The 24,884-nt window shown below is 39.8% G+C and overlaps 1 protein-coding gene across 1 annotated transcript in view; it reads right to left on the reverse strand.

Moving 5' to 3' along the window:
* The window catches only part of LOC131219140 (protein TIC 21, chloroplastic-like), a 60,709-nt gene that overhangs the window by 22,191 nt on the left and 13,634 nt on the right, over nt 1-24,884 (reverse strand). The window contains exon 2 of the mRNA XM_058214145.1: nt 12,014-12,271. Within this exon, the coding sequence (XP_058070128.1) occupies nt 12,014-12,271 (258 nt within the window). The remainder of the gene's footprint in view (nt 1-12,013; nt 12,272-24,884) is intronic.

Here is a 24,884-nt window from a genome sequence, read left to right on the forward strand (position 1 = left end):
CAAAAAGTTTTTAATGGTCTACGTTCATTCAACACTGTTTCCTGTAATGTGGTCCACTTGAGATTGGGATATACCTCATTTTTGGTCTCATACTCTAAAATGGTCTTGAAAAATAGATGGACGGTGACGATACAACACATACATCATGGTGGGGCCTACAGAACGTTATGGTGGGCCCCACGAATTGTTTAACAGTGAAAATCATTATCTCCGCTACTATTTGTGGTGTGGTCCAAATGATCTTTGGATATGATTCATTTTCTGGATAATGCTCTAAAATAATCTCTAAAAATAGATGAACGGTGTAGATATAATAAATACATCACTGTGGGGCCATGTAACTTTATATCTCCTTTAAACCGTTCGTACAACTCGGAGCTCGAGGAGCGTCAATGCTCGTTTATGCACGACACATACCTACAGCAACTATATAGCTACTATGTGGTATGCCAGCCAATCCACTTCCCTTTTTTGATAAACCGGCAACGACAATGGTGATTTCGATAATTTTTCCATTAAAACTCCCAAAAATCTCTCCCCAAATTCAGAATGTTTCAAATCCCAAATCAAATCCCCGTAAGCCTAGGTAAAAATCTAGTTTCCTTTCAAAGCAATTCTATTAGAAGGAAAAAGGGGGTTTTAGGTTTTCCATTCTTGTGAAAGATCCGGGCTGTTGACCGCGATTGGCCAACCAAATCCAGCCGATCTTGAGAAAAAAGGTAAGAGAGCTTCTTCTTCTTCTTTTCTATATTTTTTTCCGAATAAGAGGGTCGTCGCCTAATGTCGCCGAAAACACGGCATTTATTTTGCCTATTTTATCGAAATCTATAGGGTAGTTGGCTGATTTGGCCAGTGATCTGAAAATCTCGTCGATAATATCGAAATATCGGCGACATCCAGAAGAGAAACGAAATATTGGGGTTTCGGTATCGCAGGTCTGGCGACACCAATATTATCGGCGATATTATCGATTTCTTGCTGATAACTCAAACACTGCCTGCATCAAAGTTCCTATATATTTGCTAATGCCAACAAGGTGCTCAAGAAAAGTTCTTAATATTAAGTTGAGCCATTAGAATAAAGCTTTTTTTAGGGTATCTATGCCATTCTAAATAGTTGGGAAAACTCTGTTTTTTTAACTGAGTAATAAAATATCATTTATTTGCTCTAACACGTTTATTCCATAAATTTCAGAAAAAAAAAAAAATAACTTTTAATTTTTGGGCAAACCAAATCAAACTCATTACCATAAACTTTTGACGGTGATTTAAGTACAAAGATTGGTCCTCATCATTATTGTCTAAAATATAAGTTAGGGGAGAAATCAATTTTCCACACACACACACACACACACACATACAGAGAGAGAGAGAGAGAGAGAGAGAGAGAGATTGCTTGGAAAGGAAGGATTTGAGTGAGGCAACAAGTGATATTAATTATTAACCCACTATTTCATTACTTACGCACAGAAATTCTATCAATTTTCATTCAAGTTTTCACACACACACACAGACACACACACACACACACACACACACACACACACACACACATATACAGAGAGAGAGAGATTGCTTGGAAAGGAAGGATTTGAGTGAGGCAACAAGTGATATTAATTATTAACCCACTATTTGATTACTTACGCATAGAAATTCTATCAATTTTAATTCAAGTTTTGTATTTTTAACTTATTTATATACAAATATACACATGCAATCTCTCAAACACACGCATGCGTGTGCGCGCACTGTTTTCAATATCAGTATTGATAGATGTATCATACCCTTCGGATACGCAAACATATCGGTTATCGCACAGGAAATATTGGATGTATCAGGTAATGTTTTGATGTTTTTGGGAAACATCGGGAAATTGGCGAATTTTTCAATAAAACTTCATGGGATGTTAAAAAAGACATCATTATACACTTAGAAATAAAAAGTGCACATAATAAGTTTCATGTGTAAGGTCCTAAACTAGCACTGTCTGACAGATGTAATGCAACTATATTCAAAATCAATTTGTATCATTTACAAATCTAACAAATGGATTATAAGTTAAAGATTTGACTAGGGGTGGATTTGTATTTTTTCAGATAATCCAAGTGTTGTTGCTGGTATTGATGCATTGACGATACTATTGCTAATACATTATCGATATATTGTTGCAATAATATCGTTAATATCCAAACTCCTACAACTTCCTGCAAGTTTCATATCACTAAAGTGAAATATTGATAATATTGGTCAGTACACACGTGTGGCCATATATATTTCTTTTTCAATTCCTAACTATTATTTCAGTAGAGGTTTTGAACTCCACAAGGCATATTGATTCATTTCGGTCGACATAGTTGTTCAACAAGACTGTAAGATCAAGAAAATGGGAGGAAAAGTACAACAGTACCTCTTTACAAGAATGAGGGACACATAAATAGCTCACTAATTATCATGGAATTAAACTTATGAGTTCTATGAAACTTTAGGAGAAAGTGATTGAGCAAAGATCAAGGCATAGGACAAATGTTAAATGTATCAAAACATCAACTTGGATTTACACCAGGAAGGCCAACCACTAAGGCTATTTCCAACTTCAATAATGAAGAAACATAGGGAGGGGAAGGATCTCCTCATGGTCTTTATTAACATATTTCCCCTCATGGTCTTTATTAACATATAGCATGATATCATAGGGTCCTTAGAGACATACTAGTGGGTGTTGGGAAGGAAAGTAGTCTCAAGAGGATATATTGACATGATGAAGTATACGTGCGAGGGAGCGGTAACAAATGTGAAGATTGCTTGTGGAGAGACTTAGGTGAGTTTTCAATTACTTCAAGCTTACACCAGAGTCAGCATCGAGCCTATATCTTTTTGCATTCGTTATGGATGAGTTAACGAGGCATTTACAAGAAGAGATCTTGTGGTGTATGTTATTTGCAGTTGACATAGTTTTGATTGATGGGATGAGGGAGGGGTGAATCGAAAGCTAAAAGAATGGCTTCAATATCTAAATGTAAAATTAGTTGGGATTGAACACAAAACATGGAATGCAATTTTAGTAACAATAAGAGTTGAAACGAGGAATTAGTTAAGATTGCACATCAAGTACCCCCAATTGACCATTTTCAAAATTTTGGGTCGATAATTCATGAGAGCAGAGAGATTAACAAGGATGATGCCCATAGAATGAGAGAAAGGTGGATGAAGTAGAGATGTGCCTCTAGTGTTTTATGTGATCATGGCATACAAATCGAATTGAAGGAGAGATTTTATATAATAGCTATAAGACCAACCATGCCTTATGAGACGGAATGTTGGGTAGTCAAGTAACGACATGTTTATAGGATGAGTGTAGCTGAAATGAGGATGTTGAGATGGATGAGGGGCAAGATGAGAAAAGATAGAATTAGAAATGTATGCATTCAAGAGAATCTAGAAGTAGAACCAATAGGTGATAAGATGAGGAAGATAGACGTGGATGGTTTGGCCATGTGCAATATTTACCAAGAACTACTCCAGTTAGGAATGGGTTGGTTCAAAATTGAAGGCTCTAGAAGGGCAAGTAATACATATCAAATGTTGTCATCTATTTTTTCTAATTAATTGATGAAGTCATGACTTTCGAGGCCAACATGTTGTGTGTGTAACATCCAACTCATCCAATAGGTGCACCCCACCATGATGATTCAATCATCAAGTGAGCAACAAAATAGAAAACAATGTACCATGCAGTGTTCGAGTTGTCGGTATCGCTACAAGTTTCGCTAGCCGGAGATAAAGATATAATATCGTTATCGCCGATAACTGGAAATGTAGGGAAAAAGGGAGAAATATGGGGAAAATGGTGGAATTTTTCAGTGAAACTTCAGGACATGCCTAAATACACATATTTACATATTCAGGAATGAAAATTTTGCAAAAAGAATACATTAAATTAGAAGTTTCCATTTAATGGGGACCGAAAAGTATGCGTTGTCATTAGAAATCACTCAAATAGTAACAAAAATTAGTTTATATAATACAAATGCAAGCTTACAACAATTAAGATATGCAAAAGTAAATGAATTGAAAGAAAAAAAAATACACATTTCTGGCCATTTCTGGGAATTTGGAGTAAAAATCACAGTTTCATAGGATGGACGGGTTGGATTTTACTTTATGGGTTGGAGCAATCACACCCACCGTTGAAATATTTATAGGGTCCACTGTGATGTATTTTTGAGATCCAACCTATTCATAAGTTAACATCGAGATAAATGAAGTGAAAATAAAAATATCAGCTTGATCAAAAACTTCATTGGCCCCTAAGAAGTTTTGAACGCTAGACGTCACTGTCCCCACTGTTTTCTATGGTGGGGTCCACTTGAACTTTAGATCTATCTCATTCTTTTTCTCATGCCATAAAAATATCTCTCAAAATTAATGGATGGTATGGATACAACACATGCATCATGGTTGGGTCCACATAGCTCAATGACGTCACATCAGTAGCCATTTGGGTTAGCTACCCCACTGGGGATCGATACCATGTGTTGAAATGAGGTATTTCCGCTCAGTCTGCGAGTTGAGCTATGGTTCTGGGTGTCTTTGGCTACGGCTTTTGTCAGTAGCCAATCCAGAAATCGGATTAGCTATTGAGTTACTCAATACTCTCTAAGTTGGGCCCACTGTGAATTTATGTGGTTTATCTACACCTTCCATCTATTTTTCCATATCATTTTAGGCGTTGAGCCCAAAATTGAAGCTTATACAAGTCTCAAGCGGACCATACCACAGGAAATAGTGGAAATAATGATTTCCACCCTTGAAACCTTTCCACATAGTGATGTTTATTTTTCATCCGCGCCCACACCCATGCAGCGCAGGACTGAGATTTCCTTCCTGCGCTCCAAGCTCGGGTGGGGCCCGCTGTGATGTTTGTGAAAAATCCTCCCTATTCATCCATTTTGTGAGTTCATTTTATGACATGATGCCAAAAACGAACAGTATTTAAAGCTCAAGTGAGCCTAAAAAGTGATAATTAAACCTCCACAGTTGAAATATTCGTGGGGCCACGGAAAACGGATGGACCGCATGGATCGACCAGATACATTCTCTGTGGGCCCAACAGAATGTACTCAGTACGTTAACAGCATACGGAACCACGTACGTGATCCCATTTATGCCCACCCGATCCCTAAATTCTGAAAATTCCTCTCAAATTTCAAAATTCCACCTCCTTCCCACCAATTTCTCCAAAATTTCAACCGAAAATCCCTCTCCCTCATCCCAAATAAGAAAAAAAAACCCTCAAGATCTCGCCCCGCAAGCAAATTCGAGAAAATTGCAGGATTTTTCGACGGAAAAAAGGAAATTTTTGGGGTTGAATATTACCGGAAATTGCCGATCTACACTTAAGGCTGTGAATTCGCATCTTCCTCCGGATCCGGGCAAAAAAAAAAAATAGGTATTTTTTGGATTTTTTTTACATTTTATCACCGACAACTACCCCTTTTATCGACAAAGGGGGGTTGTTGGCTACAGTTCCCACCCGTGGTTGGTGGGAACAGCGAAATATCGACGATATTTTTGAAAATACCGATAATCCGGCTAGATTATCAACGATTTTTGGGAGCGAATCGAAATAACGGGGTTTCGGTGTCGCATAGCCGACGACACCGATATTATTGGCAATATTTCGATACTATCACCGATATTTTATACATTGGTACCATGGGACCCACAATAGTAATATTCATCATTTCACATGTAAGTTACAAAATCAATTCGTATATAAAACTATATTATATATACAATGTATGTAATGGAGCAACCTACATGATCTACTCCTCATAACTTGCTTTTTATTAGAGTTTTTTCTTACCGTAAACTTCACCTCTTACTAAGCGGCCTTTCCAAATCTCCAACACTTTACTTTCCAGTTCTAAACTTTAGAGCTATTTTCGGAGGAGAATACCCTTGCTACTACAAACCCATTTTCTAAAATCTTCTCCTCTCTTCCTAAGAGAATACCCTTGCTACCAAAAATCCATCTTCCTGAAATCTTCTCCTCTTTTCCTATTTCTTCCTGAAATTGTCTCATTTCCATTTCTAAAGCTTAGAACTTTTTTCGAACGAGAATACTCTTGCTACCACAAACCCATCTTCTTGAAATCTTCTCCACCCTTCTTATTTCTTCCTGAAATTTTCTCCTCTCTACCATTTCTAAACATTTTCTTCCTTCTATACCACAAACCCTTGATTCATTTTCTTTTGTCAATATCCACCTCAAACCCGTTACGTTGAAGAGGGATTTGAGATATAGAAAAAGAAGAAAATGATGCCTCCATCCAAGAAGCCACGCATAGCAGGTATATTTGAAGAAATTCCCCTAAACCCTAAACCCTATAACTACAAGTACTCGGTCAATTTGCACGAGTACTCCGTCAATTTGCACGCCTCTTTAAATCCTAAACCCTAAAAAATTGCACTTGCATGAGTTCTCAGTCATTTGCATGAGTTCTTAGTCAATTTGCACGAGTTCTCGGTCAATTTCACCATATTCGTCAGTAAATTTGACCGGCTTCTCAATCAATTTTCAGCGACTTCTCAGTCAATTTCACTGAGAACTTGTTGAAATTGACCAAGAACTCGCTAAAATTCATTGAGAACTTGCTGAAATTGATCAAGAAGTCACTGAAATTGACCGAGAACTCGGGCAAACTTGCAGAAATTGATCGAGAAGTCGCTAAAATAGACCGAGAACAAGGGAAAATTGAACGAGAACTCACAAATGTTCATTAACATGGTGGTTTGATACTGTGAAGAGTGGTTTGGAGAAGAATGAGAGCAGATTAAATCTATCAGGCAGTCCCCATTTTCTTTCTTGCTAGACATTCCATTTAGATTTATAGGAGCCCTATTTCACGTACTTTTTGTAAGATAGTATTTGAGATACGAGAGAAACCTTTGAAATTTACAAAGATGGACTTCGCCCTCATAACAGGGGTTAAGACAGAAGACCTTTGTATACCAAAAATTCTGCCTACTACGAAGTCAATACGAGAAGTACTTCAAACAATATCCCATCTTAAAGAAACATCTAGGAGAGGTGTTCGATAAAATAGTTGATAGCAATAAGCATGAAGATGTCGTGAAGGTTGCCCTAATAATGTGTGTAGAGTGGTTTATTAGGGGAATTGACACCAAAATTATGTGCAAGTTGGAGTATATTGACCTAGTTGACTCTTTAGAAGAATTCAACAGCTATTCTTGGGATAATTTAGCCTTCCAGACAATGGTTGAAGGGGTTGAAGGTGCCATGAAGGCATCACATGGGATTCGCTACAATGTATACCGCTGCATCTTTCATCTACAAGTAAGGATTCTTTCCTTATTCCGCATAACTAGAGTTTATATTAAACTATAGTTTTTTAACCTTATGCAATTTCATTGTAACAGATATGGGTCATAGAGAGAGTACCGACCCTTAAAGATTATGTGATTTCACATGTTCCCTCCAAAATTCCTCGCTTCATTCAATATCGAGGCTAGAAGGGTTGGAGGTACAACACAATATACCAAATATTCGATAGTGAAGATGTAAGCCAATTTATTTCAAGCTATTCGATTGCTTGTTTTAACATATACGTTCTATACATGAACATGAAACATGTTCTTGTGCAGACTGAAATAATCCTTACCTCGGAACCCACCTGTGAAGAACTGGAGACGGACATCATTTGTTTGGTCTGTGAAAAGTTTCAAGTAAGATGTCATGAATGTCCTTTTTTTTGTTGAAGATTATTAATTTCTTTGACATATTACATCTCTGATAGATACATTGTTACATTTTGCAGGGCATTAAAGATTACGAAAAAGATGGGGAAGGAGAGGGAGAGGGAGAGGCAGAGGAGAAGGTAAGGGATATGGTTTGGTGGAAGAATTGAGGGAGGAGAGGGAAGAGTTGAAGGAGGAGAGGGAATGGTTGAAGGAGGAGAGGGAATAGTTGAGGGAGAAGGAAGAGTTTATGAAGGAGAGGGAAGAGTTGCAGAAAGAGAAGTGTTGAAGAATGAGAGGGAAGAGTTGATGGAGAGAGCATAGTTAAAGAGGGATATGGAAGAGTTTTTTAAGGAGAAGGAAGAGTTGAAGGAGGAGGAGTTTTTGAAGGAGAAGGAAGAGTTAAAGGAGGAGGAGTTGAAGAAGGAGAAGGAAGAGTTTTTAACAGAGAAGGAAGAGTTGAAGAAGGAGGAGTTGAAGAATGAGAGGGAAACAGAGGATATGAAAGAGAAGGAACAGGGGAATGAAGTGGTAGAGATTCAACCCTTTACTGTGATAGAGGATAATGCAGTAGAGAAAGCAGTGATGGCTACTCCTGTTTATCAACGGAGACCTAAAAGGCTCTTGAAGCCTTCTTACTATAAGGTTTCTCCATTTTTGTCCACGTTTGTCCTTCCTACAACTCCCGGCATCATCACCGGATACGACGAATCCAAAGACTTTTGTACTTCTCTGATACCCTTCCAAGCCCAGATGGACCCATTTAGAGTGATACCAGAGGAGGAATTGCAAGAAATTGGAGGGTTGGTATGATGCAAACAAATAGACGGCGGCGGGAGTTTGGTTCAAATTAATATGGGTGAAAGATGAATGGGTTGATAACGTTGTAAGTATTCTCAATATATATACATTGATTTACATCTATTTAGCTCTTATATTAGTTTTGAGCTTAATCATCCTATTTTATTGATTAGGCTATTGACAAATACCTTTCATTCTTGGAGAGAAGGCAGAATGAACTTTCAATAGCATATCTGCAAGATTGCAAGTTTTGTCCCCTTTTTTTGGTAAATGTTGACATTGGATTATGGTTAATATGTTTTATGTTTTTTATGAGTTTTGTAGCAATATTTGATTCTGTTTGTAATAGCGATGTCTCGGAAGCAGTATCCCAAAATTGAGAAACTATCGAGACGAGGGCACTAACTCGGAGCGAAAAGCACTACAAATTGAGAAGGTCGATGTCTTTGGAATTGTTAGGCATCGAGAAAGAGCCAAGCCCAAGTGGTTTTACGAACGGGTAATGTTTTCATTAAAACTTATCAATGATGGGTATACCCTTTTCCATCATGTCTTTAATGATATTTTATTTTGTCAAACATGGACAGGTATATGTACCCGTGAACCATGCGAATACTCATTGGTTTTTTATGGTCATCCACCCACGAGAATGAGAGGTCATTATTCTCGATAGTTTAAATATGAAGGCACTCAGTAAATACAAGAAAGAGATGGTTGTACATGAAGTGTACAAGCACTTATTCCTTGACTGTCAAGGAAAAGGAACATTCGGTATTAAGGTAAATATATTTCACACCTACATTCTCCATATATGTATCGTAATGATTCCATACTTACCCTTGCCTGCTATATGCCATCAACATATTGTTGAATTCCGCGATGTGACTGGAATGTTCGGGTGTCAGGCCGAAAAGATGTCGAAGACCATTATGATGCTATGTGAGTGGCTACATTTAAAGTTAGTTTTCATATTATTTTACAAAATTTGATAGTAATGAAATAACTTTAAAATTCACAGGCGAATGGTGGGCCATGTATGGGACTAACTGCGAGGTTTTACAGTGGTTGGTTGTCCATGTGCTCATGCAGACAATTTCCTCCTCACCCTATGAAAGAAATTGGAGCATAGGCTAGAAATGTGACCCATTTAGGCGAATTGGTTGGGCATAGATTGAAACATACCAACCCAACCCACCCATATATATCATCAATGGGTTGGGCTCAAATGCCAGACCCAAAACCTGAACAAAAAAAAAAAAAAAACTATAGATGGTTTTCTTTTATGTATGTATATATTTAGTGTCTAGGCTAGGTTTTGCATAGCCTTAGTGTTGTATTCCATTCTTAAGCCCAAGAGTGGTGGCAAGTTCGGTTGGGTCAATCAAGCCGAACACACTTACAATTAAATGGGTCAATTGAGTCAAGTTAGGCTTGATGAATTTTTAAGTGGGTCAGGTCTGGTCGGAGGGTAATGGGTCGTGGGTCAAGTTTGTGGAAGAATTCTTGGCCCATTTAGTAAATGGGTCAAGCTTGGGTTACCCTAACCCGGTTGGAACCCGATCCATTGCCACCCCTTCTCGAGAGAGAGAGAGGCTCTTGTATCTCGTTGTTACTCCATCTTAGGAAGCCAAGAGGTGTGGTTGTCTCCCTGTCCTAAGAAATTATGTGAGGAGAATGTAAACATGAAATGAATATTGGATCTTTTGGAGGTTGGAATCCTTCCTCAAATAATAGGGATGGATGGATGTGGAAATGGGACGAGTAAGTCTACTATCAAATCCTTCTACAAGGGATTATATTGAGCAATGCATTTCCATCTTACAAAGCCCCTCAAGGGAGGGAGTTTTTGGGTGGTTGGTGGGAAGGAACAAAATTCTTATAATTGACCATCTAACCAATAAAAAGATGGTCATTCCAAATGCATCCATCATGTGTCTTCGGGATGCCAAGTTGGTTGACCATGTATTCCTACATTGTCTTTTTTAGAGCTGTAAGGTGGAGGATCTTCAAGCTTTTCAATTAACCGGAGTTATGCTTCCTTCCTTCGGTCTTTTTTTTGGCCTAGCATGACTATTGTGGCCCTAAAGGCAAAGTATTACGACATCTTTCCTTCTAGCGGGTTTATGGTTGATTCAAGCAAAGAAGAATAACAAAACTTTTTGCAATCAATCAAGTAGACCCATAATTGCATTGGCTATGTGTGTGTGTGTGTGCTTAGCCTACTGTATCGGGGGGTATGAGTCTTGATCATCACGCCCCTTTCCCTTTCCTCCTCAATTCTTTTGGCATTTAAATAACCATTACTTTTCAACTCCATCCCAAAACTTAGGCTGATTCAATCACTAGGTGGGCCACAAACTTACTTTTGATCAAACGGGCAACTGGACATCGCCCCCTCCCTCCCTCTCACTACTCTTCACTCATATACATATATATATATATAGAGAGAGAGAGAGAGTGGTGGTCTCCCGCGCACTGTCCCGCAGGAGACTTTCGTACACACCAAGGCAGGCTTGCTTACACGCTGGGCTGGGGTCAGGTCCCATTGTGATGCGTTCATGAAATCCATTCTGATGATTAAGTCTGTAATGAAAATTTAGCCAAAAAGTTGATAAACTATGCAGGTTCATGATTTAAGTGGGCCACACCGAAGAAAAGTAGGAGAGGATGCATATCATTGGATTTTTACAAGGCCTACCTGAGAATTGGATCTTACCCAAGTTTGGTCTGGTACCCTTAAATGATATCGAAAAATGGACGGACAATCTGGATCATGAATGTATCATGGTGGGCCCACGTTGCAGTTTCAACACCGTCCAATATAGGTTGCCACTTGCAAGAATCACGTCAACATGCATGAGACGGGTGGGAAAACAAGGTGGGAGGGCCGGAGATGGCCCAATCATGATGTGTATGTGAAATCAACTCTAATCATATGGTGCATGAGGAAAACATAGCCATAGGGATCAAACATAAGACATTCATAATTTATGTTGGACCACATATGCACAAACAATGCAAGGGATGCCCACCATCCAAACTGTTTAACTTGGTGTAGCTCACATAAATCACTTATGGGCTTAAAATTTGGTCCCCATACATGAATTTTCATAAGGTAGATAATGTTTGGAGTGAATTCCAGATAAACATCACGGTGGACCCTGTACAAAGTCAACAGTAGCTGTCGCCCTCTCCCACTGTTTCCCTTCGTGTAGCCCTCATGAATCAAGTATCAACTTGATGTTGGAGTCTCACAGCTTAATTTCTCTCACAAACCTAATAGTTGGGGTGGATTTCACGAATACATCACAATGGGCCCACCCCAGTCCACCTGTCTAAGAAAGCCTACCTTGGTGCGTACGAAAGTCTTTTGCGGAATGGTGCGCAGGAGACCACTACTCATATATATATATATATAGACACACACAGACACACATATTTCATTGAATTACCTTTGTCGGCTCGCTGGCTGTCCTCCGAAGCTTATCTGACAAACGAATGTAGCCAAAGGACCAAAAAACCGACACAAATGCTGCCACAATACCACCAGCAGTCGCATAGAATGTGACAGGTGATGTTATCTTTCCAGTAACTATTGCAGAGAATGACAAAATTACAGCAGACACCAATGTGCACACTAGCTGACCCCAAAATCCCAAACTCCCCAACCTTTTGAAATATCTGGAAGTGTTTTCCAGTCTCTTGGAGACCTGAACAACAAGAAACAAACTGGTTAAATGCATCGTTAGAGATACATCTGCAAAAAAAATGTTTGAGAGATTATACATCGGCAAAAAATCAACAATAATAATAATAAAGCAAACTTGCCCAACATTGCAGTATTCATTGTTATATCAGGAATAAGAAGTTCCATGCAGGAACATCATAACTATCACAATTCACAGAGACAATAGCTGAAAGTACTTTTATAACCTCCAGAATGCACTATGGAATGGATTACCAAGAGATAATTTATAAACGAAAAGACAGTTGAAATCATATTAGGGGCCATTTGGCACCTTGTATTTGAGTGTATTTGGGGGGATTTTGCCACAAACTCATCGTTTGGCAGCATAGATTCAGAGGTAAATGAAATACAATTTTGGTGTGTTTTGAAATCTCACTTTTTTTTGCTGCAGTGTAATTGGAGTGGCGAGAGAAAGGAGTGACGAGGAAAAGAAACTTTCGCGACTGGGGAAGGAATAGATCAGGAGGGATGGCAAACGGTCACCTACAAGAGGATGACCAATAGGGAAGCTGGTAGAAGAGGGAAGAAGTCATTATCGGAATACCCGACACTGTTCATCGAATCCTTCCCGGAAGGTTGGTTGCCGAATGAGCACTATTGAGGAGGTGGAGAATGCAGCACTTCAGCTAAATGGGGAAAGCTTCAGAGGGATCGAGCTGAAAGTCCAAAAAGCAAAGTATGGACCAGAGAGAAAGAACAAAGAACATAAGGTTGCTATCAAACCTGGTATTCCGCAAACAGTAGGGAGGGTTGCGAGCGGAAACATAGAGAAAGATTGTCCAATGGGAGCGCCGACTCTTAGCCAAACGAAGCTGATAACGGGAGACAGATCTTTTAAGGATGTCGTATCTCCTCCATCAGATAAGGAAAACAAATACTCACAGCTGTTATCGAACCAGGAAGAAAGGTGGGTCTGGATGGTCCGATCGGCTGAGGGCCCAGTGGTGTCGGTACATGAAAAGTTATTACAGGAATCCCTTTCCTCATTCAATTCTAGCCTCGTAGCAAAGGCTAAATCAGAGGTATCAGAAGAAAGTGTGGCTAATTGGTTTGCTGGAAATTGTGATGGGGTGGAAGAAGAGGACATTGTCGTTGAGATGCTCCACTCCGACTGGGTGCTCATATCTTTTGCAAGCAAAGAACAGGCTGAGAAGGCATATGCAATCTGCAAAGAGGCACAGGATGATATGATATGGGGGTTACAAAGATGGGAAGAATGGTCATTGTTTGGCCAGGCTGAAGATCAGGAAGAAAAAGCATGTTCAAGCTCCGAATCAGATCTCACTTAGGTAGGTGATGTGGAAATTGCCATTTCCGTGAAGCAGGAGAGGGCAGGGACTCAGGCTCGAAGTGGGTGAGAGCCGGAACACGTCACTCGGGGAGGGGTTCAACAAAGGAGCACCATCTACCTACTCCCGCGACACTCCAGAAGAAGTTCTTGTGTGCTGTTGAGAGGAGACTGGTCACATACAAGGAGATGCATCAGAAACTTCATTTAGCTGGACATGTGGGGGAGTTTCTCCTCGTGACAGGTGTCGCACGATCAGATCTTCTGCAGGTCTCAGTCTTAAGGGAATTGAGAGGGAGACGGGTGTAGTTTCTAGTGTGTTGAACACAGAAGTGTCTGATTTTTCCTGAGGGAGGTGGGCTTCCCTCTACAGCCGACGTGTAGCGAGACAGTAAATGGGAGAGAGAGAGACAGAGAGAGAGAGCGTTTGAGTTCGGCTTTACAGCTGTCTCACAATCAGACGAGTGTGAGACTCGTGCGCAGGGGAAGTCCTTTTTTGCATAGGCTGCTAGTGTGGTGATAGTAATACACGTGACAAATCTTTTAAGTCGTCACACATGTGCGAGAGGGATTTTCAACCGGCTTTGACTGGCTACGTCAAACAACACCCCCGCTTCTGAGCAAGTGCTGGATATTCAAGGCAATCAAAGGAGAGGTTGGGCATCGACCAAAACAGTCCTGTGTTGGTGTCTCAGGAAAATCCCCTCCTTGGCAGCGACAAGGTCATTTTCGAGTCCTCTCAGATGGCACTCATCGAAGAACCCTTGGAAGACCTTGAAGATGGTCCGCAGAACGAGTTGCATGTAGGGCAGGGTCTGTTGTCAACAGGGAGTGTGGCAGCACCAAATGAAGCGGCCTCAAAAGACTGACGTTTCTGGGCGCAACACTAGCAGGAGCCAAGTTCCGATGTCAGAATTAGAAGACGCTCCTGTCATAAGCCCATTGGCAGTAACCAGAGACAATAGGGTTGGAAAAGAAAACCACAACTTCGAAGACTGCGCAGGGGAAAGGTCAGGCAGAGGCAGGAGTTCAAGGAGAGGCAAGGGGAAGAAGCCGTCTACGGCTCAGGGAATGAAAAGGATTAAGAAGGTGTCTATGGCTTTAGGGAATGAAAAGGATTAAGAAGGTGGCTAAATAGATCGCTCGGGTAGTGGGGGTGTCTTTCGGAGAGAATCCTGGGGATTATGCAACGTCATTCCAGTGGGTGGAAGATAGAGGGCGTATGGCACAAGAGAAGCTTGATAAGACATCAGGGGAGATCGAATAGGGATTTGGCCTAATTGAGGCCACTTCGTAATAGGCAGAGGCCTTTGGGAAATTGGGTATACTTAGTTTCTTTACGAAGATAATTAGTTGGAACGTTCATGGGCTAGGATGTTCCCAAAAAACGGTTACAAATCAAAGACTTATGCAAGAAATATAAAGCAAAGTTTGTGGCATTTCAGGAAACTAAATTGCAAGGGGTGGATGGAAGCTTGGTTGACTCATTGTGGGGAGGGCAGAACAAAGTATTAGAGACATTAGATGCAATCGGATCCTCGGGGGGAATATTGGTTATTTGGAACACTCAGATTTGGAGTATTGTGGATTGCTTCAAGAGTTAGTTCTCTCTGTCGTTGTTATTTACAGATTCTTCCATAGTATTTACGAGGTCGCTACCGGTGGTCTATGGTCCAAACAAACCCAATTTGCGGCAGATGATTTGGGCAGAGCTAGAACAAGTGGTCACACCCTTGGTGTGTCGGAGGAGATTTTAACGTAGTCAAATTTCCATACGAAAATCAAATGGCGGCAAAATTAATCGGAGTGTGCGAGATTCTTAGGATTGGATAGCTAGAAATGACCCGGTAGATTGCCAATGGGTGTCATAAGGTTTACATGGTCAAATGGGTGAGCTCATCCTATTCAGTCCAAGATAGATTTTTTTCTCTCAACAAAGTTCTTAGACAAGCTCCCGTTGGTGCATCAAAGGGGACTGCCGAGACTTTTGTCCAATCACTGTCAAATTTTATTGGAGTTGGATGAGGAGGATTAGGGTCCAAAGCTGTTTAGATTCGAATTCTCGTCATTAGAAGTAGAGGCTTTTTCAGATTTAATTGAGTGGTTGGCGTCTTTCCTAGATCGAGGGGAAGCGGGTTTTAATTTATTCCAAAAATTGAAACTCTTAAAAGGCAAGATCAATGTTTGGAAAAAAAGAAGTTTTAAGTGTTCAGAATGAGGAATTTTTCGCCATAATAGCAAATATTCAGAGACTAGACTTATTGACAGAGGAAGATAAAGCCTGGAGGGAAGCCTACACTACAAAGTACAATGCAAGATTTGGGGAGGATGAAATTAAATGGAGGCAACAATCAAGGGCATTATGGTTAAAAGAAGGTGACATGAACACAAGTAATGCAGGGGTGTTTTCACACCAGGCTCGAGTGGGGTAGCCTGTGGGATGCAAGGGCACACTCAGGGTGGGCGGCCCATATGAGGTGGGTGGCTCGTGTGAAGAGGAACCCATTTGAAGTGGGGCCCACGAGACGGGTTCAGCCAAGGTCCTACCCCATGGGATGTGGGGCCTGGGCTACGAGATAAAGGGATTGGTTCGCCATGCTCTATCAATTAGAGCTTTTAGAGCAAGTGGTTAATTGTCTTACATCAAAGCGGTATAAGAGCGAGAGGTCTCGTGTTTAAGATTCCTCACCAGAGGTGATTAATGCAGGGGCATTTTCACACTGGGCTCGAGTGAGGTAGGCTGTGGGATGCAGGAGCACACTCGGAATGGGCGGCCCATGTGAGGCGGGTGGCTCGTGTGAGATGGGCCCCACTTATGTGAGGCAAGTGGCTCGTGTGAAGCGGAACCCATGTGAAGTGGGGCCCATGAGGGGGGTTCGGCCGAGGTCCTAACCCATGAGATGTGGGGCTTGGGCTATGAGATAAAAGAATTGATTCGCCATGCTTTATCAATTCGAGCTTTTAAAGAAAGTCATTAATTGTCCTGCATTACCAAGTTTTTCCACAACATGGCTACTGCGTGTGCAAGGGTAAATAAAATCAAGTCACTTGTGGTGGAGGGGGAAAGAATAGAAGGGAAGAATAATGTTTGTGCAACAATAGTTAATTTCTACAAGCATCTTCTAAAAAGTGAAGGTTGGAACCGGCCGAAACTAGACAACTTATCCTTCAATATGATACTAAGGGAAGGGACGATTAATTTAGAAAAGGATTTTTCGGAAGAAGAGATCAAAGGCACAATTGGTGATTTAGGGAATGAAAAGGCGCCCAATCCAGATGGCATTCTTATCTTATTCTATCAAAAGTTATGGGAAGTTATGAAAAAAGAAGTGGTTGGTTTTATTAATGAATTTTTTCTTTCAGGTAAATTTTTTCCGGAGCTAGGTACAACGTTCATAGTGTTGATTCTAAAGAAAGAAGGCGCGGAAAGCTTAAAGCACTACAAGTCGATAGGTCTTTTGAGTGGGCCATATAAAATTTTGGCCAAGTGTTGGCATTGAGATTCAAAGCAGCAATCGATAGTGTGATATCCAAATCACAAGGGGCTTTCATAGCGGGAAGGCAGATCACGGAGAGTGTGTTGGTGGCGCATGAAAGTATAGATATGTGTCATGGGAGAAAGGAAAAAGGGGTAGTTTGTAAGTTGGACATCAAAAAGGCATATGATTATGTCGATTGGGAGTTTCTAGACTACATGTTAAGTCGCTTGGGTTGTGGAGAGAGATGGCGTGCTTGGATTAGTGAGAGTGTAGAATTGGCAACGTTTTCAGTTTTGGTTAACGGCTCCGCGAACAGTTTCTTCTTAGCATCTAGAGGTTTGCGGCAAAGTGATCCTTTATCTTCATATTTGTTTTTCGTTGTTATGGAAGCATTGAGAAGAATGATTGATAAAGGGGTGAAGGAAAAGGTAGTGAGGGGTTTTGCTATTAACAACTCAGACTTTCATTTGATGCATCTTCAATATGCGGATAATACGCTTCTGCTTTGTGAGGCGGATGAAGACTTGGTGGAGAATTTGTGTTTGATTATAGTATGCTTTGAAGTAGTCTCGAGGCTTCGAATTAACATTGCTAAGAGTGAACTATTGGGAGTAGGAATGGCTAATGATGAAGTGGCCTACTTCGCAAGTTTGTTTGGTTGCAAGGCGGGTTCTTTCCCGTCCACTTATTTTGGTCTCCCTTCATGTATAGGGAAGCCCCCTAAGTGTGTATAGGACAAGGTGATTGAACGGTTTTAGAAGAAGCTTTCGTAATGGAGGACTACAACTCTTTCTTTAGGGGGGGAGGCTCACTCTCATCAAGGCGATGATGTCAAATTTACAGGTATACTACATATCTTTATTCAAATGCCCGAAATCGATAGTAGGGGGAGAAAATCAGAAGAGACTTCCTATGGAAGGGAGTGGAAGATAAACAGAAGTTTTATCTTATGAAGTGGTACGAGGTATGCAAGCCATGGGATCAGGGGGGTGTGAGATTGAGGAGTTTGGAGAAAATTAACAATGCTTTGATAGGTAAATGGGTTTGGACGTTCAGAGTGGAAGAAGATTCTCTTTGGAGGGAGGTAGTAGGTAGGAAGTATGGGGTTGATGAGGGGGGCTGGTGGATCGCTCCTCTTCAGTATATAGGTCCTCCTCGATATGGAAAGGGGTAGCCTGAATTAGGAGCAAGGTGTGGGAAGGAATTCGCTTCTCTTTAGGTAACGGTTTGAATATCAAGTTTTGGGAGGACATTTGGTTGGGGGATTAGACATTGGGGGAGGCTTTACCATTGGTAGCTAGGCAAGCTCCAAGGGTGGGGACGGTGGTGGCAAGTTGCTTCTCGATCCTTGGTGTTGAGGTGATTTGGGCTCTGCCGTTTAGGAGACATTTGGTTGAGGGAGAGGATGAAATTAAGAATTTGTTGTCCTTTCTCGCTCACGTGAGGCCAGTGTTACCTAAACCGGATTCGTTGGTGTGGACGAAAGAGAGGTCCGGCAAATTTTCAGTTAGATCCTTTTATGAGATGTTGGAGGGAGGCAATTCTAGTGGTGGGAGAAGTCTGATGGCTTTTGTGTGGCATTATGGAGTGCCCTCAAAGGTGGTGGCCTTCACATGGCTAGTTGGGTGTAGCAAGGTGCCTATAGCCAATAACCTCGGGAAAAGGAAGATGATTCTTCCTAATGTTTGTGTGATGTGCTTGCGTGATGAGGAGTCAGTGGATCACCTCTTCATCCATTGTGCTTCTGTGACAAAGATGTGGCAAAAAAAAAAAAAAAAATTTAACCTCTTTGGAGTAATGTGGGTCTCGCCATCCTCCATCAGCCAGTTCTTCCTTCTATGGCATGAAGGTATGCACAATGTTTTAAATATCGACGATATCGGCCGATATATCCCACAATATATCTTGTATCCCACATGTGCGATACAAAACACAATTAGTGATATATATCCCACATGTTCGATCCGATGAGCATTTTTTTTTTATTTTCGATCATTTTTCTATAAATTATGTTAAATCAGTGTCAAATTGTTACAAATCCATGAATTTTCGAGATTTAGAGAAGAAGGACCAAGTTACGGAAAATTGAAAAAAATAAAAAATTTCCCAATTTCTCGCAAATCAGTTGCAATCTTTGTGTCCAAACATAAAATCAAACATGTATGTAACCTAATCTAGTGATTCTTCTTTTGCTTTTAAATGTACTGCTTGTGTTTTCACACATCTTCTTACATTTATAAATTATATGAATATACTTGCATCAATTCAATTAGACAACGAATAACTTAGGACACCATACAAAGAAAGCCTATTATGTGTACTCGTTTTTTGTAATGTTTTGATTTGTAAGTGTATATTGATATCTTTTTTAACAATCACTGAAATTTCATTGAAAAATTCAACCAATTTCCAATGTTTCCTCATGTTTCCAACAACAGCGATACATTATACGATACAACCAATATATCCCATGCGATAACCGATACGTATCCGTATCCCAAGGTTGCGATATGTAACACAATATCGATATTTCAAACACTGGGTATGCATACAAATGTGGGTAGAAAAGTTTGGCATCTCGTAATGTTGGCCAGTCTATGGTCCCTTTGGAGGGAAAGGAATAATAGATGTTTCAAGAATCGTGTGGAGCATATAGACGAACTCTTCCAGCAAGCAAAAGGCATGTAATAGAATGGGCAATGGCCTCGAAGGTTGTTGTCGGTTCCCAGATAGTTGGGCTGATTTGTAAGGGCCTTCGGGCTGCTGTATAGTTTTTATAGCTGTTTCTATGGCTTTGGCCTTTTTTTCAATAAAATTTATCATCGTTAAAAAAAATATATAATTGGAGTGAAATGCCTTTTTCGGCTCCCTTTTTAAAGGTAGGAGAGTTGCACGTGTAACAAAGGTATCACTAGGCTACTAATCCGATGTACCCATTGCACACTGATGAGTGATGATACCCTCAACAATTCAATTATCAGCTGCATCACCCAAATCACAACAATAGAATGATCTAAACAGTCCAAACGTTGGCCATCTAAATAGACAGTTAAAAAGCATTAGCGAGTCACTCGTTTCTAATCCTTACGTTTGTGGCCCACCTGAGGCTTAGAATTTCCTCATTTTTTACCAAAGTATATATTTCTATGGGCTTATTACAATCATTATGTCAAATATCCCATATGTATACTAATTTGGGATATTAAAGCTGATTTAGTTAATCAAATTCAGGTTCCTGTAAATATACTAAAGAATTCCAATGCATTCCAATTGCAGGCACACAAATACAAGTTTTGGATTCTAGTGCATTCCAAACCCAACTGAGAATTCCGAATCACCTTGATTCCAATGTAATTATGATTTGGATTCCAATGCATTTAATATACAAGCTCCCAAACGAGCCCTTAGCATCCATGAAATTTAGAGAAAAATATTTTATATATATATATATCAAAGACAGATCTTATGGGTGAGAAACAGCCATTCCGGAAAACTAGGTGCTAAGGGTAAGAAAAATATGCAAATTCTTTGAAAGGTTAGTGGAAGTAGGAATGTCTTAGTTGCACAATCATTGGAGAGAACTCACAAATTCTATGTTGATGCTGACAAGAACACTTTATGTCAGATCCTTCATTGTTTCCATTAACTCCTTTTCATTTATTTTTAACCATTTCTCAACGAAGAAAATAACAATTTTATAAAAATCAGAAAAGGTACATCATACAAGGAGAAAAGAGTCCCAATATATCTTGATACCCCATCCTTAGCAAGAGAAGCCGAAACCTCTCTACATGCAGTCAAACGAAATGTATGTTGAATGACATACAGCAACGAAAAATCAGTGTATAAAATGATAAATGAAGAGATGAACTAGAGTTTCTGACAGAATCTAGGAGAGGAAAAGGATGATGAGGTAGCTAAACAGCATCAATTCTCTCCAATGTTGGCAAGGGAAATCAAGTTTGCCACTCAAAGGTATGACAGAAGATATGGGTATCAGAAAACATTTGAAGTCTGGGTATTGTTGGTGCATCTCCAAGAATGCAGCCAGGTGTCTTCGTGCAGCTTTGCCAGTTTCTTGCAAGCCTAATGGAGACAGCAAGAGGTTTCAACTTTGGAAGAAGTTAAATGACAGGGATGCATTTGATGGAGCATGGGATTTAAGAGGAGATTTTACAGAGGTGTGGGCTGATGAGAAGAGTAATTGTCATATGACAACAGCTAACTTCTGCTATCAATCTAACTTCATCAAACCTCATCTTCACTTGAATTATCCTCCAGGGAGTAGATTCACATACTCAAATACTCCTCACATTCCCTCGATTTGGATAGGACCAATAGGATAGTGGGAAGATCTATTCCAAGATTGTTCCCGCAAGTTCGTTGAGACCTTTTTCCATACCAAGATCCTTCACTACTCTCTAGTTGGTGTGGATCAACAATATTCCAATTTGAGCAGATGTGGCCTTCACACCAAGAATCTTGAATAGCATGTGCTGAGCAGTGGTCAACTCAGTGTAACTTATTTGGAGGAGTCTTCTCCTGCTCAAGCTTCAAACTCATGCTCCAGCTCCCATACCTAGTTTCAAGGAGTTTGCGCTGGCTAACAATTTGAAACCAGTGTTCGAAATATCGGTGTTGTGTTACATATCGCACCCTTGGGATACAGATACGTATCGGTTATCGCATGGGATATATCAGTTGTATCGCATAATGTATCGTTCTTGTTGAAACATGGGAAAACATTGAAAATTGGTCGAATTTTTCAATGAAATTTCAGTGATTGTTAAAAAAGACATTAATACACACTTACAAATCAAAACATTACAAAAAAAAAAAAAAATGCACATAATAGGTTTTCTTTGTCTAGGGTCCTAATCTATGCGCTGTCTAACTGAATTGATGCAAGTATATTCAAAGTTTACTCATATAATTCATAAATGTAAGAAGACGTGTGGAAACAGAAGCAATACATTCAAAAGCAAAAGAAGAATAACTAGATCAAGTTACATACATGTTTGATTTTATGTTTGGACATCAACATTGCAACCGATTTGCGAGAAATTGGGAAAATTTTGATTTTTTTCACTTTTCCACAACTCGGTCATTCTCCTCCAAATCTCGAAATCGAAGCTCCCAATCCATGATTTTTCATCCAAAACATGAAAAATCATTGATTTGTAACAATTTGATACTGATTTAACATCATTTACAAAAAAACAAAAAAAAAAAAATGATCAGAAATTTATAATTTAAAAAAAAAAAATGCTCACCAGATCAAACATGTGGGATACATCCCGCTACTACTGCATTTCATATCGCACGGGTGGGATACAAGATATATCGTGGGATATATTGGCCAATATCGTCGATATTTAAAACATTGTTTGAAACAAACATTTTCTGCTTCCCCAGACGCTTTGATCGACTAAGATTCACAACAAGAGAATCAATTGACGGGCCACCTCATGTATGAGTGACAACTCCAGACCATCTGATTGTCCCCATGTCCCCCAATCAACACTTTGTAGGACTACCATTTTCTAAATGGTGCCAGACATGCACTGACTCCAAATATCTACGAATTCTTGTCAAAATGTTGAAGATATAGCAATGACAATTTAGCAGTTGTCTCATTCCAGGCGTTTACTTCTAGTCAATTTCCATCTTTAAAAGCAACAGAAAACACACCCACATTAAGTGTAACTACCAGATTATTCCTTGAAATTATCCAAACTCCTTCCCACTTACCTTTTGCCAACTCCCCACCATTCAAATCCATGCATTCTAAACACCACCTCCACACCATTCAAATCTGTGTATTCTAATTGCCTTTTTATGACCATGAAACCCACATTCGACAACCACAACTTATGGAGCTTGGATGCTCTCATGGCCAGTGTTCAATATATCGATGGCATCATTCTATCGGCCAGTATTAGTGGTATTGCAGGTCAATGATACCAGGATATATTTTTGATATTTCAACTAAAAGCAGCAAAAATCATTTAAAAAATACAGTAATAAAATAATTTTTTTCCCCAAACTTTTTTTTTTTTGGGGGATTCTCTTTAGTTGTGTTTTAACAACTCCACTTGGAATTTGGTGGAGAAATGGCAATCAAAGAGGGGTTTCCGAGCATAGTTTTTGTCCAATGCTGCATTGTTTCATCCCCTAAAGAACTGAAACTTATGTGCATAGTGATGCAGGATGGATGGCCTAACCTAGAATGATGCAATGAGATCATCAACAGATTAACTAGAACAATTTCAAGCACAAAATAATGCTAATCAATCACAAGCTTAATGAATTCAAGTATTTAACTATGCTCAGATTCAAGACTAAATCACAACCCGTCAGTTAGATCTTATAAAACATGATTAGATAGGACCTATGGAAGGTAGGACTTCCATCTAGCATAGGTACTAATCATCATTCAAAGGAAGTACTTGTCTTTGTTGGGGTTGATTGGCTAGGGCTGATTTAGAGGTTTAAGGAATTGGAAAATAGGTTCAGATTTTCAGATTTGGGGAATATAACATTTGGGGATTTGGGGATTTTGGATTTAGGAATTAGGGTTTGAGATTTTAGGGATTTGGGGTTTGGGTTTTAGGGATTTAGGGTTTTTAGGAAACTGGGTTTGGGATTTGGGATTTAGGATTTTAGAGATTAGGGTTTAAATAGAGTAAACAATGGATGAAAGGAAGGGGGAGGCTGACCGTAGGGACAACCCTACAAGTCTGTCTGTGCGGTTGTACGAACAGGTGGGTATGGTCATACGGGTGTACGGTCAAGGGAGGTGGGTTGGATGGGAGTGTGGGATAGGTTAGGTTGTGGGTGTATGGGTTGGGAAAAAAAGAAGAAGAAGGATAGATGTGGAGATTGTTTGTTGATGAGGAAAGAAGAGGGGAAAAAAAACTAGAAAGAAAGAGAGAAAAGAGAAGAAATACCTTTTGATGGAAGAGAATGAAAGAGAAGGATAACTAGAAATCACTCCATAGCATCACACCAAATTGCTCCAGTCACAAGAGGTTTTACTTTGTCACAAAGCAAAGGGAGCGAAATTTTTTTTTATTTCATGTATAATAATGGGTAGGGTGGGGACATCCAACCCTTATATAATCTCAGGAAATACTTTTTTACAAAAAGACGCTCTTAAGATAAAAAGTTTCACATAAAGACGCTCAATAAAATAATTTTTGTTCCCAACTCCCAAACTTAGCAAAAATATAAGCTAAACAAAAAAATAACAAACATATAATCAACTAAATAAACTAAACTATTTCGTGACCCACAATCAAGATGTCCAATGACGATGATCTAACAGTCGGAATGGTCCAACTACGTAGCCCACATGCATCTTCCCAATGTGGGGCCTTCAAAGATGCAAAATCGTGCATGTGGGGTCTTCAACAGGCTAGGCACTCAAATTGGGCCCACAAGGCTCATGTATGCATCGCCTAGCCATAAAGAAATGAGAGCCCTCCTCCTCCTCTAGTATACTCTGACTAGTGCTCGAATGTCCTCATCACATAGTTCTTTTTTGTAATGTTTTGAATTCTAAGAGCGTAATCATGTGTCTTTTAACATCTCCTAAAGTTGCTGATATTTTCACTATTTTCCTGGAGTTACCCAAATATTTCCTTCAAACGACAAGTGCAGTTGTGATACATGTGATATTTCCCTATGTTTCCTGCGTGTAGGGATATTTAAATATCGATAGTCTCGGCCGATAGCATGTGGCCAATACAATATACAGGGAAAGTTATTAAATTCCCCTATATCACACAATGTATCATCAATATATT

The sequence above is a fragment of the Magnolia sinica genome, chromosome 11, assembly GCF_029962835.1.
Source record: "Magnolia sinica isolate HGM2019 chromosome 11, MsV1, whole genome shotgun sequence".
Classification (NCBI taxonomy): Eukaryota; Viridiplantae; Streptophyta; class Magnoliopsida; order Magnoliales; family Magnoliaceae; genus Magnolia; species Magnolia sinica.